The 17,572-nt window shown below is 33.9% G+C and overlaps 4 protein-coding genes across 6 annotated transcripts; all 4 read right to left on the bottom strand.

Moving 5' to 3' along the window:
- Positions 1 to 220: 220 nt before the first annotated feature.
- LOC144839687 (ras-related protein ced-10-like) lies at positions 221 to 5,059 on the bottom strand. Its single transcript, XM_078695144.1, has 5 exons — positions 4,798 to 5,059; positions 2,877 to 2,948; positions 2,493 to 2,613; positions 1,614 to 1,808; positions 221 to 855 (listed from the first exon to the last, which is right to left on the bottom strand). The coding sequence occupies exons 1-5, from the start codon at positions 4,836 to 4,838 to the stop codon at positions 703 to 705; spliced, it is 582 nt and encodes a 193-aa protein (XP_078551270.1). The 5' UTR covers positions 4,839 to 5,059; the 3' UTR covers positions 221 to 702.
- Positions 5,060 to 5,633: 574 nt separating this feature from the next.
- On the bottom strand, positions 5,634 to 7,543 carry LOC144840668 (uncharacterized). 2 transcript variants are annotated; one of them, XM_078696574.1, is made up of 4 exons: positions 6,902 to 6,970; positions 6,569 to 6,670; positions 6,212 to 6,397; positions 5,634 to 6,090 (listed from the first exon to the last, which is right to left on the bottom strand). In XM_078696574.1, the coding sequence occupies exons 1-4, from the start codon at positions 6,966 to 6,968 to the stop codon at positions 5,807 to 5,809; spliced, it is 639 nt and encodes a 212-aa protein (XP_078552700.1). In that variant the 5' UTR covers positions 6,969 to 6,970; the 3' UTR covers positions 5,634 to 5,806. The 2 variants fall into 2 exon arrangements, with proteins under 2 accessions (XP_078552700.1, XP_078552701.1); XM_078696575.1 differs by lacking the exons at positions 6,569 to 6,670; positions 6,902 to 6,970 and adding an exon at positions 7,369 to 7,543 and having other exon boundaries at positions 6,212 to 6,394.
- A 95-nt stretch (positions 7,544 to 7,638) lies between these two features.
- LOC144839230 (uncharacterized) lies at positions 7,639 to 8,732 on the bottom strand. The gene is made up of 2 exons (XM_078694543.1): positions 8,707 to 8,732; positions 7,639 to 8,362 (listed from the first exon to the last, which is right to left on the bottom strand). The coding sequence occupies exon 2, from the start codon at positions 8,356 to 8,358 to the stop codon at positions 7,639 to 7,641; it is 720 nt and encodes a 239-aa protein (XP_078550669.1). The 5' UTR covers positions 8,359 to 8,362; positions 8,707 to 8,732.
- A 1,196-nt stretch (positions 8,733 to 9,928) lies between these two features.
- On the bottom strand, positions 9,929 to 13,521 carry LOC144839557 (uncharacterized). Of its 2 annotated transcripts, XR_013611765.1 has the most exons (6): positions 12,352 to 13,521; positions 11,932 to 12,177; positions 11,653 to 11,754; positions 11,095 to 11,283; positions 10,221 to 10,960; positions 9,929 to 10,015 (listed from the first exon to the last, which is right to left on the bottom strand). XR_013611765.1 is itself a non-coding variant. In XM_078694978.1 (5 exons), the coding sequence occupies exons 1-5, from the start codon at positions 13,358 to 13,360 to the stop codon at positions 10,647 to 10,649; spliced, it is 1,860 nt and encodes a 619-aa protein (XP_078551104.1). In that variant the 5' UTR covers positions 13,361 to 13,521; the 3' UTR covers positions 10,117 to 10,646. The 2 variants fall into 2 exon arrangements, 1 of the variants encoding a protein (XP_078551104.1); XM_078694978.1 differs by lacking the exon at positions 9,929 to 10,015 and having other exon boundaries at positions 10,117 to 10,960.
- Positions 13,522 to 17,572: the final 4,051 nt, after the last annotated feature.

The raw sequence follows: 17,572 nt of genomic DNA, 5'->3' as shown, positions 1-17,572 counted from the left end.
GAGAGATCATGGTATTTCTGTTTTAAATACTATAGTATTGCTTTGACCATTCGTCGTGTGTAGATTAATACAATAATTATTTATGTAACTGATTTAGTCTACGTGTCGTAGGGCCAAATCGTGTTTCCTCCGTGTCGAAAAAATAAATAGATTAAAGAACCTAAAAAGGCAAGACAAACGAGAACAAACCATTTATTAACACATTTTTTTTATATATTAATCATAGAAACATAGAAAACAAAAATACAAGCAAGGAGGACTATACACTGTACAATAATTGTAATCAATATTATATAGGAAAGGACCAGAATGGCTCAGCTTTTGGGGCTATCCCGGAAAATCTTCTATTGTCACTTATTCTGTAAAGTTAGTAGTTTAAAATAATGTTAAGACTTTGTATGTTTTAAATGATTTGCCAAATTCAAATAAAAATCTAGCATTATACAACAACAAATAATTTTTTGAAATATAATAATTACATTCATAACATTTGGTAGTATGTTAGCATCATCAATATCTTGTTATCATAACACCTTGCCTTGGCTAGGCCTAGGCCTAAATGATTTTTCCTGCTCGCGCCTACTTGAGCGCCCACCACTTCCTGCTTTATTAGTAAACAATTCCTGCCAATTCTCCCGCTGTTGTTGAGTATGCAAGTGTTTGTATCAAATAAATACCGCGATATTTACAATAATATGTCCGCTACATAACGTTACAAGATTTCTTTTTTTCTTTCGGTTTCAAAAGAATGGCATGTTTCATTGCATCGTAAAATACTTGATTTACTCCCTTCCCTGTGATGGCAGAACATTCAATGTATTCAAGAGCCCCAATTTCTTTCTGCATTTCTCGTCCCTAAAAAGACAGACAGAATGAACATGATTAATCTTTCAAAAATGTGTCAATCATGGTATCTGTGATAGCGTTAAGTCTGTCCTTTTTCACAATGATTTTGACACTTTATTTAACTTGATTCGTGTGAATCTTCATTTTGATGTGTTTTATTTTGCTGACGGTTTTTATATGTTTCTCCTAAGAGAGGTGAATAAATTTGAATTTGAATTTGAATTATTCAAAATAAAATTTAAATGTAATTATATACCGGAGGTTTAATTTATCAATAAATAAAAATAGATCGAATATTTATTTAATGGAAAATCAACAAATTATTATACAAAATAATGTTTATAAGTTGAATAGGGAAAACATTTTAATTGGTTTAATCAACTTCAACGGATGACAATATTTTCAAAAATAACGCGATAAATCAACCAATCAAGTAGTAATACTTCGGCGTATCAAAAAGATTAGTTCAATGATATAGAAAAATAAACCTTTGTGGTATCATGGAGGAAATCTATATATTTCCTCCATGGTGATATAAACATACTTATCGTACCCTTTGACCTTTGAACTTGTATCATCGACCTTGAATAGGATAGTTTATAACGTTATAATGATAATATTCCTATACCGTATGCCATAGTTAAGTCGTTGAATTTTGTTGCTATGTAATTTTATTGTATTAACCTTTTAACTTTGAGCAATTGTATGTGACATGAATTTCCGTATGGACAAATAAAATGAACTATGAACTATATCTCAAAACTGACCTGTTCTGTTGTAATAGCTTGATATTCGTCAGTGACTTTTGGCGTTCCATCTTCATTTTCTCTTAAGTCCAGCTTGGTTCCAACCAAGATGACTGGTGTATCAGGGCGATGCTTACTCACCTCAGGATACCAAAATTCTCGTACGTTCGTTAATGAAGTTGTATTTGATAAATCGAAACAAATCAGAAAAACGTCCTAAAATAAATAATATGAATAACACAAACATATAATTATGTTATGATGTGTTCTGTGTAAGGCCCATATCAACCACCGAAAACAGGGTACAAATTATTATTTCAACACATTCAACAGGAAGGTAACTCGCCAATTACCACGATGGATGAACTATATATTGTGCTTATAATATAATGCCAGACTACACTTTACCGAACTTCTGTTTACAAACTCCGAGATTTCCCCTGTTTGGAAATTAGGAGCACATACCACAAAGGATCACATACCACAAAGAATGGTTGATTCTATGAGATTACAAATTTCAGCAAACTAGTGTCAAGAATGTGCATCCTAACTTTGCAAACTGGCACAAAATGCTCGGAGATTGTCATTGTAGATTCAGCAGGAGTGCAGTAGGCCACTAGACCTTGACACCTGGAACTGTCAAGATTGAACCATGGAACTTGGGATGGAAAGTTTGCAAACTCGCACAAAATGCTCGGAGTGTCATTGTAGATTCAGAAGTGCAGTAGGCCACTAGACCATGACACCTGGAACTGTCAAGATTGAACCATGGAACTTGGGATGGAAAGTTTGCAAACTCGCACAAAATGCTTGGAGTGTCATTGTAGATTCAGTGCAGTAGGCCATGAACCATGGAACTTTGGATGGAAGGCAAGCATGTTAACCAGCGTGACAACTTACAGTGTTTGGGTAGGACAGTGGTCGTAACCTATCGTAGTCTCCTCGAGTGCCTGTTGGATCCACTGCATCCATTTCCACATACTTTCCTTCAACAGTCATGTCGTGTAAGTAATTCTTAAACCTGTAGATAATTAGAAAGCCTTTGTACATTTACTGGGGTAAAACTTTTGCAATTTGATGTAAAGAACAAACGGGAACCGAACACCGTTTTCTGCTGTGATAATTCAACTTTATTATATTATTATAGTCGAACGTGAATGAAAGGTTGGCAGCCCAAAAAAGGCTTGCCAGTGAGATTGTCATTTGGTATATGTTTGTGTTCCATTTCTCAAAAGGCAAAGTGGGACCATTTAAACCAACCTGACATTATTTAGAACAACTTACGGTGGTGGGGCATACGATTCTGGAAACGTTCCTTTGCACTCTCGAATAAAAAGACATGTTTTACCAACACCACTGAAAACACAAAAGCAATGAAATTGGTTAAATTAGTACAGGACTAGTATGGGTTCCATGCGGAGTTTTGACTCAATATTAGTTAAAAGGTAAATATTGTTTTGCAAATAATGGCGTTTCATGCGTATACTACTTAAACTCGATTTCAGGTTCAGACAAACTATCGAAAAGCCTCGAAATAACTACAAACTTAAGGCAAGTCTAATTTAGGACGTGTGTAGTTAGTTTATAGGTTGTTTACATTATTAACCAATATAAAGAAAGAAGAAAGTAACATTTACAATAATATCAATTCAATAATGCTGTGATTTGCACAGTAAAACTTGCCCCAAGTCAAGTCTGTATTTATTGTCTTTTTTTAAAGGTTAGTTCACTCAGTCGACGTTTGTTTTTGTTTTTTTTTTAATTCGAGCTAAAATATTATACGTATAAAAACGCCATCTGCCAAAATATTGATCTTTTTACCAATATTAAACAGTGTTGCCTGTCTAACACATTATACTTTGTTACTTATTATTAATTTATAGGGTCAGGCCAGCAATTATTGTAATGAAGCACAGTGAAAGGTGTTCTTGTAAACCGACTTGTTGACATGATGATCTTGATCGGGATTAACAATGTTGTTATTTTTATTGTTATTGCGGAATAGGAATTACAGCCTCTATATCCGGGATGTAAAGGCCAAATCTAATAGCTTAATGCATTATTTAAATCTTTTATATAACCATGGAGGATTCCTCCATTATAACCTTGTAAAGTAAATCAGCAAATGGTGGTGTTTTGTCTGATGCATACCTTGGTAGGCCTATATTTATGAAAGTGTAATACTCAAATAATTATTATCTGTTGTGCGTGCAGAATCTGGGATAATCGACGAAGGTTTTTGACAAATGATATTAGTAAATAAAGAAATTGTTAAAAAAAATTAAATTTTGATGATTGTAGGCCTACATATGAAACAAGCATTACAACATTTTAAGACAGAATATTCTAAAAAAAAAGCCTAGCTTTATTTAGCCTACATGCTTTTTTCTCTAATACTAAGATCTCGGTCTTTCGTCACAGAGAATTGTTTAAGTTACGTGGATCTCGTTATTTGGTAAGAATAGGTCAATTAAGTTGATGTCCTTACAGCTGAAAGGTAATTTGGCTGGCACGATTGGATATCAAACACATCTTACTATATTACCTCTAACAAGTAACTTAAATACATATCTATAAATAGGTGAGATAAGGTCAAAGGTTATTAACATAGCAATGTGTTAACTAATGACACAAGTTGGAGAAGAATGCAATTAATGTAATTTGGAAAGAATATACTGGTGGTGTTTTAACCAACGGCAAAACGGTTACTAACGACAACACACCAAAAACAGTAACTACCAAAAAAAAAAATGGGCTTGGTTGTTTTTTATTTGTTTCATTTGAGTATGTTTTGTTTTCCAGGAAACCAACTAAAACAAGATATATTTAATTGTTTGAATTTTTAACTGATAGACTTCCTTGTAGTAATTCCTGTTTTATTTCTTCTACGTTTTTTTAACCGTTTAAATGTAGAACTTGTGAAATACAAAATGGAATGTTTGTTATAACCTGGTAATAACTACATTATAATTAGGTCCCTTTGTAATAATTGATTCATAAGATTGGCCAAACGTCTTAAATTGTTCCTTAAATGCAGTTATGTTATGTTATGCACAATTTCGATCAAACGTGTGATTAATTTATAAAAGTCTTACTTCAAGCACTCAAATTAGACGCAATTAGTCCTAACTAAACACCAATCTAAAACTGAACACAATAAAAGCTCAACACCTTATTGAGTTGCATTAATACACAATCTACTTACTTATCACCTACAGAAACGCATTTTAGCTTGATGATCTTCATTATTGAGGAGTTTTGCTCAGTTTAGTGGAAGTTGTCTACCTTTCTATATTCCATTGAATCATGCAATATGGAAGAGGAAATGTTGATACCACCTGTTTTATTGTTCTTTGATACACCTTTGGTTAAGTCGACATACCGGTAACTTTATTAACGATTACTTGTGCCCCTTTATAAATAATTTCATTTCCGGACAGCATTTTCTTTACCGCCCTCAGGAGTTATTACTGAATTTCTGATCTGGCATGAATAGCAGTACCGTAAATCTTCTAATTGTAACCCTGGGTTATTGTTCTTTGATTGTTTTTTAAGGTGGGTTACTATTAGAAGGGGGGTTACTATTAGAGTAGTGAGTTACTATTACTAATCTTAAATTAGGCACCTGAAAATAGTAACCCACCCCAACTTTTCCGGTCAGCAACTCATAACAAAATAATAAAACAGTACGAATAAACAAATTTATTCGAATAAACTCTCCGCTTTGAATCGCCTCACTCGAATAAACACCCCTCATAAAACATCATTTTGAATAAACGCCCCCTCGAATATACGCCCAGGGGACCTTTATTTATTTCCTCTAATAATACTCTATTTGTATTAGAATCCATTGATTGACAAGATCTACAATTTACCGAGAATTTTATAAATTTACTGTATTTTATCACTTCTTGATATTAGTTGTGTTGTATTTTTCATATCTAGAGGTATTTATTTGATTATACATGCTACCATATTACATAAACGCCTTCCTCGAATAAACGCACCCCCCCCCCCCCCCCCACCTTAAAAACCCTCCTTAACAATAAACGCCCCGGGGCGTTTATTCGAATAAATACGGTACGTATATCTTCTGTGTACTATATAATCATACAAAATAGGGAACACTGAAACATGAATTCGAAGTTATCGCATGCATTATACACAAGATTTTAGTTTTCCCGTCACCATAATTCTTTCTAGTATTAACTTATTTATAATTTCAACTTTCCAAGACTTTTGTGAAATTGTAAAACTTGAGTTAGATTCATTTTATAGTCTGATTTTAACTGTGAGTTGAAATATTCCGGTGCTTTATTGGAAAGTTTGATCATCTGAACCAACATGTCACCATCCACATCCTTCATACAGGTAGTTAATTCCGCCATCTTGTTTTCAGTTAGCCATGTTTTCACTTCGTCTTTGGTCCAACTAGATACACCTTTGACACCACTGTCAAAACTATCACTTGGTTTTGGTGAACTTAGTATTTCCACGCCTGAAAACCAATTTAAAATAAACTTACGATAATTCTTACTTTACTCAAAGGGTGTGTGAATTCATGGTACGGATACATTTTTATTGATACATTTACACTATCTGTATAAGATTCTTTATACCTTTTAATAGTCCTCTACTTCCAATTTCTTTCTGAATTTTTTCAAATTTCGAATCGAGTGAGTTACATGTGACCCTGTAATGCATGTTTGTACCGATGATAAAATCCAGCCATCCATCTAGTTTGTAATTCTCTTCAACAATAAGCGGAATTATTGTTTTTCTGTGCCTAAATGCATACGTTGCTTCTAGTGAAAATATAAAAAGACAACCTAATTTAAATAGAATATTTGTTCTCACATAGTTTAAACGCGTTTGTGCGAGTTTCTTCTCCAGCAACATGTAAGAAATGTATTGTGTAGGCCTTATATGCTTTCTCTTATAATATAGTGGGAAATCTTGTATGGAGTTGTACCAACCTGATCTGCAATAATTACTGTCTTTGTATTTCTTAGAAATTGCTATTACCAAGACCGCCGCATTGTCTACGGCATTAACCATTGCGTCTATAATATCACCTTCTATAAGAATAAAATGTTTCTAAAAGATGATCGATAGTGCAAAATGTAATATTGTAATGCAAGGAAGTATAAAAGGCATGAAAATCATCACCAAATTTACCCTGGGGCCTTCTATAATCCAAGAAAGTGATTGTATTCAGAAATAAGATTAATTGTATTGTACAAATCGAGACACAGGAGACTACATTGTTTAAATTTATTGTTATTTCATTTATATAATTATGTCCTTACCCATTCTCTCGACATCCATCCAGACGTTGTAACCGGCTCTTACAAGTTTCTCTTTTAATTTATTCATCAGTGGTTGGACATCCCATTGGTAACTTAGCATCACGTGAGGGCAGGTATTCTGTTGTTCATAAACGACGTCAGATTTACATATCCAATAAATTTCCCATAATGCACCTTTGGACGCCTCCGTCAGCATTTGGTTCTGGTCGGTCTGCCAAGTTTTTAATGCTGTATAAAACAAACAAGGATAATATGGTTTAGGTCTACGGTTTCTAGAACAAAGAAGATATAAAATGGAAAAAATAAAATATTCACTTAAAATATGTGAAGATCAGAAGAAAGTAAAATATAATGGAGAAGGAGATCGAAAAAAAACCCCGAATAGGTTAGATGACTAGAAGAGGAATAAAAAGAAAACTAAGGGCCTAGTGCTTATTGAAATGTAAATTATCAAGTTCAATATTTACTTTTAATAAGTTTCGTCTTGGCTTTGATCTCGTCTCTGTTTTTGTCGATGAAAGCCAATCGCCATGTAATGTTAGCAGTAATTATGCTAATCGCAGGAATTCCGACATCTGCAGCTCTGTGCAGCAGTTTTAACCCACCACACTCGACAATCATTTTGCCGTTAACATCATTTGACGCTAGGCTGTTCAACCCCAAAAGAATTTCTGCAAGACCGTATCCGTAGGCACTAAGCTCAGCGTTTGAAGACAACGCCTTTTTCAAACACTTGATCAGGAACGGAATTGTCCTTTTGCCAGCACCCTAATCAAAGTTATTTCTTCGTCCGTAATAAGAAATGAAACAATAAGATAGCAATCAGCCTCCAATATTTTATTTCTTATCTTTGAATAGTGTAATAACATTTCAACAGCTTTTTTCTCTCTAAATGTCTGTCTAGAATCTGGGCATAGCCTAACAATATTGCCAAGTGTGCCGAGAATGTATTTAACCAGCACCAAGTTTTCTTCGACTCCGACGTTCGTTGGGATTAGATATTTTTGTTTTACAAAATCCAATAATATCGGAATGGCGCCTTTTTTGGCAAGCTCTGTTCCGAATTTTGACGATTCATTAGAGAAGTCATACATAATGTTTAGTACATTTTCTAAGATTTTGTATCTGTCCTCATCAGGCAAATAAGATAAATCAGATTTATCCAGATCTTTTAAGAATCTTGTTAGGTTTTCAACGAATCCAAACTTGCACATTTCTTCAACAATTTTGCGTCGATAATGTTTAAACTGCTGTTCCTTGAACCAATCTCTACAATGCCTAAACAGCAATAACACATTTCTATTAGCCTTTAGATCCGACTGACTGAGCGTCTTTATCTTGTCTTTCAGGTCAGATATCTTCTGGTTGAATATAACAACAAAATTGTGGGGCACAGTATCTTTAGATTCTGGCAACGTCAACTCGTGAAGCTCGATACGTCTCTTTGCAGTGGCCATGTTTCTACACGAGTAAACAACGAAAATCTTGTTTTAGTAATTTATTATAAATAGCCTTTATATATTTATTCTATCTTTGTATTGAAATAACACTTTATATATAGGCTACAGATATATATGCAGCAGCAATTTAAAAAAAAATCGCAACAACCATTTCCAAAATTATACACGCCTATGCAAAACGTTTTGTCAAATATTGCTGATAACGTTTATGATAGACTCCTGTAGGCCACACCTCTACTACATGCTCCCTCGGCTAATTGATAATGGAGAATAAACTAAAAGCACTCTTGGTATATTTACTACTAGAACACGGTAGGAAAGTATAATATAAAAAGTGCAACTTACGTTTCAGTAGCTGTACCTTTACTGTTAAAAGGGCGCGGCAGTTATGGCGTGGGTTCGTAGCTAGCCTGATAGTCCGTATGAGAAGATTATAACAATGAAATACATTGAAACATATGTGCAACACAATACCAAAAATATGGGTATAATAACACCATTTTTGCTGAACCGTTCGATACTACACAAAGGTAGCGGAATACATTCTACATTGTGTATTAATTTGTGCATTAAATCAAGTGGAAGTTCTTTGTAATACCTGTATTTTGTTCGTAGTTGCCTTTGAGTTTCTATAAAAAATGATCATCACTAATTTCTAATCAATAATTAACATTATGAAAATTATCCAGCAGTCTAATTTTCACAATTCAAAATAGTGGCCAGGCGTTTAACATTTCACAGCTTATTGTTTCTGGGTAACCCCTGACAGATTTAATAGCCTTCTATAAGGTTATACTTTCACGTACAAAATTCTGTATAAAATAATATGTGACGCTGAACTGCAATAGGCCTACATATAAAGTACCGCACTTAAATCGAAATACACATAAGAGATATATGTTTTCTAGTTACCAACTTATCTATATTTGAGTCCAATTAACTTATTTTAAGCTTTCAAAGACTGTTGTCAAATTGTAAAACTTGTAGATTCATATTATTCATATTAAACTCTAATTTTAACTGGGAGTAAAAGGAGGAGTCACACGTGACTTTGAAATACTTATTAGTACCGATGAGTGCGCCCAACCATCCGTCTGCAATAATTTTACTGTTAGCATCATTTGATGCTAGACTGTTCAACCCCAGCAGTATTTCTGCAAGACCGTATCCGTAGGCACTTAGCTCAGCGTTTGAAGACAACGCCTTTTTCAAACACTTGATCAGGAACGGTATTGTCCTTTTGCCAGCACCCTAATCAAAGTTACTTCTTCTTTGACATCCGTAATAAGAAATGAAAGAGTAAGATAGCAATCAGCCTCCAACATGTCATTTCTTATCTTTGAATAATCTAGTAATAGTTTAACAGCGTTGTTTATTCTTAATATTTTTCTAGAATCTGGGCACAGTCTAGCAGCATTACCAAGTATTCCGATAATAGAATTTACCAGGTCAACTTTAATTTCTGTGACGTTCACGGGGATGAGATCTTCGTGTTTTAAAAAACTCAATAATATCGGAATGGCTCCAATTCTGTCAAGCTCTGTTCCGAATTTTGACGTGGGTTCGTAGTCCGATACGTATGAGAAGATTATAACAATGAAATACATTGAAACATATGTGCAACACAATACCAAAAATATGGGTATAACAATACCTTTTTATGTTGATATAAGTTTACGGTACACCACGTATGTTGGTTATGAAAAGAACTGTTGAGTTTCTCGATCAATATGCTTTGATATGCTTTGATCGAAACGTCGAGAAACTCAACAGTTCTTTTCAGAACTAACATACGTGGTGTACCGCAAACTTATATCAATATTTTATTTCGCCATGCAAACCTTCAAACAATATAATACCTTTTTAGCTGAACCGTTCGATACTTCACAAAGGAATACATTCTACATTGTGTATTTGTTCATTAAACCAAGTTCTTTGTAATACCTGTATTTTGTTCGTAGTTGTTGTTCTATACAAAATTATCATCACTAATTTCGAAATACATTAGCATTATGAAAATTACCCAGCAGTCTAATTTTCACAATTCAAAATAGTGGCCAGGCATTTAATATTACACAGATTATTATTTCTGGGTAACCCCAGACATATTTAATAGCCTTCTATAAGGTTAGCCCTATACTTTCACGTACAAAATTCTGTATAAACTGTAAAAAATAATATGTGTCACTGATCTGCAATAGGCCTACATAAAAAGTATCGCACTTAAATCGCAATAAAGACAAGAGATATATGTTTTCTTGTTACCAACTTATCTATATTTCCAATTAACTTATTTTAAGCTTTCCAAGACTGTTGTCAAATTGTAAAACTTGAATAAGATTCATATTAAACTCTAATTTTAACTGTGAGTAAAAGTATTCCGGTGCTTTATTGGAAAGTTTGATCATCTGAACCAAAATGTCACCATCCACATCCTTCATACAGGTAGTTAATTCCGCCATCTTGTTTTCAGTTAGCCATTTTTTCACTTCGTCTTTGGTCCAACTAGATACATGTTTTTTGACGCCACCGTCAACACTATCACTTGATTTTGGCTTTTTTGATGAAGTTGGTATTTCTTTTACAGGTACAATCACGTCTGAAAAAAATTCAATCAGGTTAAAGTATAGTCCTAAAGAACGTTCTTACTTTAATGTTGATATAATTCACTTTATCTTTTGTGGAGCATGGGTACATTTATAAAAAGATCCTTTATTATGTTATTGTCTATACCTTCTGATAACCCTCTAGTTCCAATTTCTTTCTGAATGTTCTCATATTCTGTATCGACTGAGGAGTCACACGTGACTTCGAAATACTTCTTAGTACCGATGAGTGCGCCCAACCATCCATCTGCAACGTACTTCTCTTCAACAATAAGCGGGATTATTTGTTTTAAGTGCTTATATGCATACGTTGCTTCTAGAAAGAAAAAACATTAAGACTTGGTCAGAGCTGGCCTTTTTCAACGCGTTTGTGCCGAGGTGGTATGTTATATACCGAAAAAATGAAAGGCCTCCGAGGCAGGACGATAATGAACGAAACATATATAAATCATATAGCTATAGGAAGGATAACCTTTTGCTTGGACTTATTTCATCGAAGAAAGTACAAATGGTTATCCCCTGATGAAAGCTTTTCAAAATTTCTTTTCTGAGGAAAAACATATATTTATCTATAGTATTATGGTCGTTTGTTCGTTCAGTGTAAACAGGCCTTAAGTATTTTTCCCTAGATGTTTGTAGTTATCTTCAGTTCTTGGTGTGAATGTATATATATAGTTCTACCAACCTGTTCTGCAACTATTACTGTCTTTATACTTCTTAGAAACCGCTATTACCAAGACCGCCGCATTTTCAACAGCATTAGCCATTGCTCCTAATATATCACCTTCTGTAAGAATAAAATATTTGAAAGTGATCGTTGATGCCAATAATGATGAAGTAGCAAAAGGCATGAAAATAGCTTTATCACTGAATTAGCTAATCCATGAACTAGATATGATTATACAAACCGACGCACTGGAGACTATTATTGTTTCTAGTTTATTTACTGCTTTTATAGTCTTACCCATTCTGTCAACATCCATCCAGACGTTGTAACCAGCTCGTACAAGTTTATCTTTTAATTTAATCATAATCGGCTGGACATCCCATTGGTAGCTTAGCATCACGTGAGGGCAGTTATGTTGTTTGTCAACGACGTTAGATGTATGTTTCCCCAGTGATTCAGGTTTGCCTTCAAATGTTTCCCATAATGCACCTTTGGATGCCTCCTTCAGCATGTAGTTCTGCGAGCTCTGCCAAGATTTCAATGCTGTATAAAGAAATAAACAGAATGATACGGGTTTTATGCTATGGTTCTTTAAAACAAAGAGGAAATACTGAAGGAAGATGTTGACACGCAAAATGAGATGGAACTCAAATAGGTTAAGAAGATAGAGCTAGGAATAATCATGATTATTGTGATGACTCGGTGGTCAATACTTACATTTAATAAGTTTCGTCTCTGCAATGATTTTATGTCTGTTTTTTTCAACGAAAGCCAATCGCCATGTAATGTTAGCAGCAATTATGCTAATCGCAAGATTTCCGACATCTGCAGCTCTGGACAGCAGTTGTAACCCACCACACTCGACAATACGTACTTTGTTAGCATCATTCGATGCTAGACTGTTCAACCCCAATAGAATTTCTGCAGGACTGTAACCATAGGCACTAAGCTCATCGTTTAAAGATAGCGCTTTTTTCAAACAGTTGATCAGGAACGGTATTGTGTTGCCAGCATCCTCAATCAAAGTTACTTCTTCATCCGTAATAAGAAAAGAAACAGTAAGATAGCAATCAGCCTTCGATACTTTTTTTTTAATTATCGAATAATCTAATAATATTTTAACGGCATTGTTTTCTCTAAACTTTTGCCTATAATCTGGGCACAGTCTAGCAATATTTCCAAGTATGCCGAGAATTGAATTTACCAGGTCCCAGTTGTTGCTTTCTGCGACTTTTATTGGCAACAGATCTTCGTGTGTTAAAAAAGCCAATAATATCGGAATGGCTCCATTTTCAGCAAGCCCTTTTCCAAATCTGGACGATGTATCCGAGAAGTTACACATAGTTGTTAATACATGACTTAAGATCTTGCATCTGTAGTCATAATCAGACAAACTGAAAATTGAAGACTTTTTAAATAAGTCAGATTTATCCAGCTCATCTAAGAATCTTGTCAGGTCTTCAACAAATCCAAACTCACACAACTTTTCAACAATTTTGCGTCGATAATGTTTAAACTGATCCTTGAAGAACCAATCTCCGCAATTCCTAAAAAGCAGAAACACACTTTTTGTGGCACTTAAGTCTGACAGGCTAAGCTTCGTCACCGAGTCTTTCAGGTCAGATATCTGCTGGTTGAATACATCTTCAAAATTGTGGGGCACAGTATCTTTAGATTCTGGTAACGTTAACTCGTGAAGCTCGGTACGTCTCTTTCCAGTGGCCATGTTTTTACTGTGTACACAAGAAACAACGGAAATTAGTATTAGTAATAATACTTTCAGTATTTATAGTAGGATGTAGACTACATTTATCGGCGATCACGGAAATACTTGGACAACGACACCTTGACAAACTCGCTTCTAAAACACAAAAAAGAAGAGTATATCATTATTCTATGGAGAATTATTTCTCCCGGTAGTGTGTATTCCCAAGGGCATGTGTTACTATTCTATTCTGTTTTAGTATTGTAAAATTTCAAGGTGATTGTTTATTAACCGCCCGAAAGAGAAAATACAATACAGTACACGTTCCAGAGAGCAATAACACTTCCTTTCCGTGACGTCACCTTCTGGAAGCTATATGAAATTATTGAGGGCTCACGTTATAAATATCAACACACTTTCCGCAAGTGTCTGTGTTTATTGTATTTTGTAAATGTAATGTTTTTTATGACATTTCGATTTTTGAAGTATTGTACGTATGAAATGCCATGTGTGCCAAAATCATTTATCTTTTTATCAATATAAGTTGAAACAATGATATATTATAAATTTTGAAAATATTTTTTTAAATCAGAGTCATCGGATCTTTTAGTTGATCTGATTAGGCATGTCAAGGCAATCTAATCTTTAAGCAGCCTGTGAATACATGATGCGTATTTTAACGAAATACTGTACAAGTTTAATGCGAATTCAATAAAAAAAAAAAACAAGGTGCACGTGTTCTTAATTGCAATAAAATCGATGTGTGATAACAAGTCACTTATAAATATTTAGAAGAATCCAAGTATAATTGAATACCGAAACAGGAGGCTATTGTTACCGAGTCTACCATCTATTCGGCAAGTGGTGAGGCGGTGATACTGTTATGCGCAATTTGAACGATTTGCGCAATTTAAAATTGCGCAAAGAATTCCTTGCGCAATTTAAATTGAAACATCTGTTTCAAATTGCGCAAGAAACGTAATAAATTGCGCAAGTAATCTCCAAATTGCGCAAGGTTTTTCGACAGATTGTGAAATCATGCACACCCATATTTTTATAGTAATTTCTAAGAATGATTAAAAATTAAAGATAATATCGCATTTCCTTATTTTAATAGTGAAAATGTTGTTATTGTTAGCATATCAACGAAGACCCGACAAAGGAAAACGAAGCGGTGGTGTTCTCCGGCGGGCGGGTATTACTCTAGCCAGGCACTACTACTGGCTATGTTTTGATAGCAAGTCTAAACGTTGGTGGCGGTAGACTATGTTGTGTATTACTACATTATTTTTTGTTATTTTTACATTTATTTTGATTTATTTCAAGTTACAATGAGTGATAATATTATTTAATTGTGTATGCCATTTATGTTGTGTATTATACACATGTTATCTTCGCATTTATTATGTTTCATTTTTAGTTTCAAATAAATTATTATTGTTAACCAATCGTCGACGTTAGCACGCATTCTGGTAGAATTCTGTTGCGCAATTTGACAATTTTACAAATTGTGCAGCGCAATTTGAAATTGCGCAAGGATTTTCTTGCGCAATTTGAAATTGCGCAAGTTGATTGCGCAATTTAATATTGCGCAAGAAAATCCTTGCGCAATTTCAAATTGCGCAAGAATTCTTTGCGCAATTTCAAATTGCGCAAGGAATTTTTTGCGCAATTTCAAATTGCGCAAATCGTTCAAATCGCGCATAACAACACCGACACTCGTCGAAACTGCTTGAATAAACATGACGAGCGCTCCATAGACTAGCCCGCCACCTGGAGTTGGTTCCTCCATTGAAAGTAATCACTCGCGTGTGACACAACCTCGTTATCATTGTCAGCAGACACAGATTGTACCTTAATTCTGTGCAATATTTACGCACTAGTTAATATATTCTTAATGATACTTTTGTTACCTTATTGTCAAGACGCGTTTGTAATTAATGATTGTGGGAAATTTAAAATTGATCGATTTTTATTCTTATAATATAACCGTTTGATTTGAAAAGTTGGAAGACGACGTTTGTGCGTGTGTTTCTAAGTGGCTTCACACAACAAAACAAAAGAAACAAATTGTTTTCTATTGTATGGTTAATTTGAACGATGCAACACGAAGGCTGGACATCCCAGGTGCGTTTTTATATGATTGTCCGGAACTGGTTGACTTTGATTTTTACATTAATTGGTCCAATAAAGGAAGTACCAATGAAAGACGCGTAACCAAAGTATCGACGAGTCTGTTCTTGTTCTAGATGCTGTTAATTTGTTTGTAGTGAGACCAAAACAAAGACGTTTTTTATAATAAATAATAATTAATCATGTTTATTGTAACAGCTTAGTATTATTTTTCATATTCTTTTGACACCGTTACAACGATAATTCTTAGAATTGTAAAAGCTATAAGAGATCCTGTTAGCTCTAAAAATTACTTGGGATTAATTTATAAGTAATTATAAGTATTGGAATGAGCTTTGAATAGTGAATTCGAATTAATTAGAACGTTGATGTTCAATCTAGGTATCACCCCTACCTTTTCTTGTAATATTTATGCATCTTAGGCTATATAAGATGTTTTACATGGCTTTTCATAAATTCATAATATAATTTTAATTAGGCACCCACGATTATACATTTTATATATATATTCAGGTATTCATAAAAAAGAAATCAATAATACAATGGTAGCCAAAAGGCTGAAAAGTAGTATTTTACAATATTTGATAAAAAGAATATATAAATATGTGTAAATTGTGAAACTAGTTTTTTTTTAAATTAACACATTAAAATTTGTCAAAATATCATCTAAAACATCATAAGCAGCAATAGTAATCGATAAATAAGACACATATAAAAAAGTGAAACAAAATAAGGGGAAATAGAGGTGTCTTGCAGATAGCTCAGCGACACATACTACACGTTCTAGCGGGGTGCAGCCTTCTAATGTTCCATGTGTTAGGCCTATATAGTGCATACTTTATGTCTTATAGATGTTGCAACAACAACAAAAATGCTTACTGTACGGTCAAGTTAAGTTAAATATTTTATTTATCGACATTTTGGAAGAGGAGAAGGGGCGAGGGGCTTGGATAAACCTATGTCATATAAAAAAATAAATAATATAACATAATTCATCTTTTATTTTTTAGGCAAGGCCATACAGACAAGTATAGACAAGTTGCCTTATCGGATATTCCCACTTCCTTTATACCATTATTCAATGAAATTAAAAAGATAATTGTCTTGCTGAAAAATAATTACTGCGAACCGTGATTTAGTTTCCCGTGTGTCGCCCTAAATGTGTAATAAGTGACTAAGTATTTAAATAAATGCGTCCATTATCTATTGTAAATTGCGCCAAAATACCAGTTCTTATTGCTGGTCATTTGCGAAATTTGAAGCAATTTCTATAGAACTGAAAAGACAAAAGTCGAGGCACTTTAAGGTAAACCTCCAAAGTATAGTACAATTGCTATTCTAATGAACAATGTACGTTGGCATGCGGAGAGACACGCCAAAAGGAAGAGACTTATAAAAGGCCAAAATAAGAATAATGCGTGCGCGTAATACAGTTTGCAATTTTATTCATAACATCCAGGATATGAGCCAAAGATATAAACAATGAGCAACAATGAAGGGAGGGAGAAACTTATAAACAACACGAAGTCAGCAGGCACACGCCATTTGAATTTATGAATGATACATTAATATTATATGTTAAGCTACTTCTGATTTCATGCTTTGAAGAAAGGAGATACCTGAAAAGATACTAAAATAAATATACAATATGAAAATTGAATTTATAGTTTCAATAATTCTATCATTGAAGGAAAAAAATTAAGACTACTGCAGTCACGTCATTCTACACCGTACGGTATTTCAATATTTGTATGCCGCCCTCTTACGACAAACACCAATTTTTAAAGTTCTTTGATATCGTCACTAAAAAAAAGAGATATATAGGCCTAGATGCATATTAAATATTAGTAAACTGCGTAGGTTAACGTTTAAAATCGTATTGATTACATTACATCATCAAAATCATAAAGAAGAAGATTGTTTTAAAATGCTTATTATTTTAGTCTCAAAGACTTCCTGAATAATTTTGTATTATGCCTATGGTTTAAATATTAACGGGGAGACTATGTGTGTATGAAAAAGAAGTCAAAATAAAAAGCAAAAACATAAATTGCTTTTACATTTTTAATAAATCCATCATTGTACAGACCTCCGGAAAAT

This window comes from Antedon bifida, chromosome 4 (genome assembly GCF_963402885.1).
Source record: "Antedon bifida chromosome 4, ecAntBifi1.1, whole genome shotgun sequence".
Taxonomy (NCBI): Eukaryota; Metazoa; Echinodermata; class Crinoidea; order Comatulida; family Antedonidae; genus Antedon; species Antedon bifida.
Note: the sequence above shows the minus strand (reverse complement) of the source record. Positions and strands in the feature narration are given on the sequence as shown.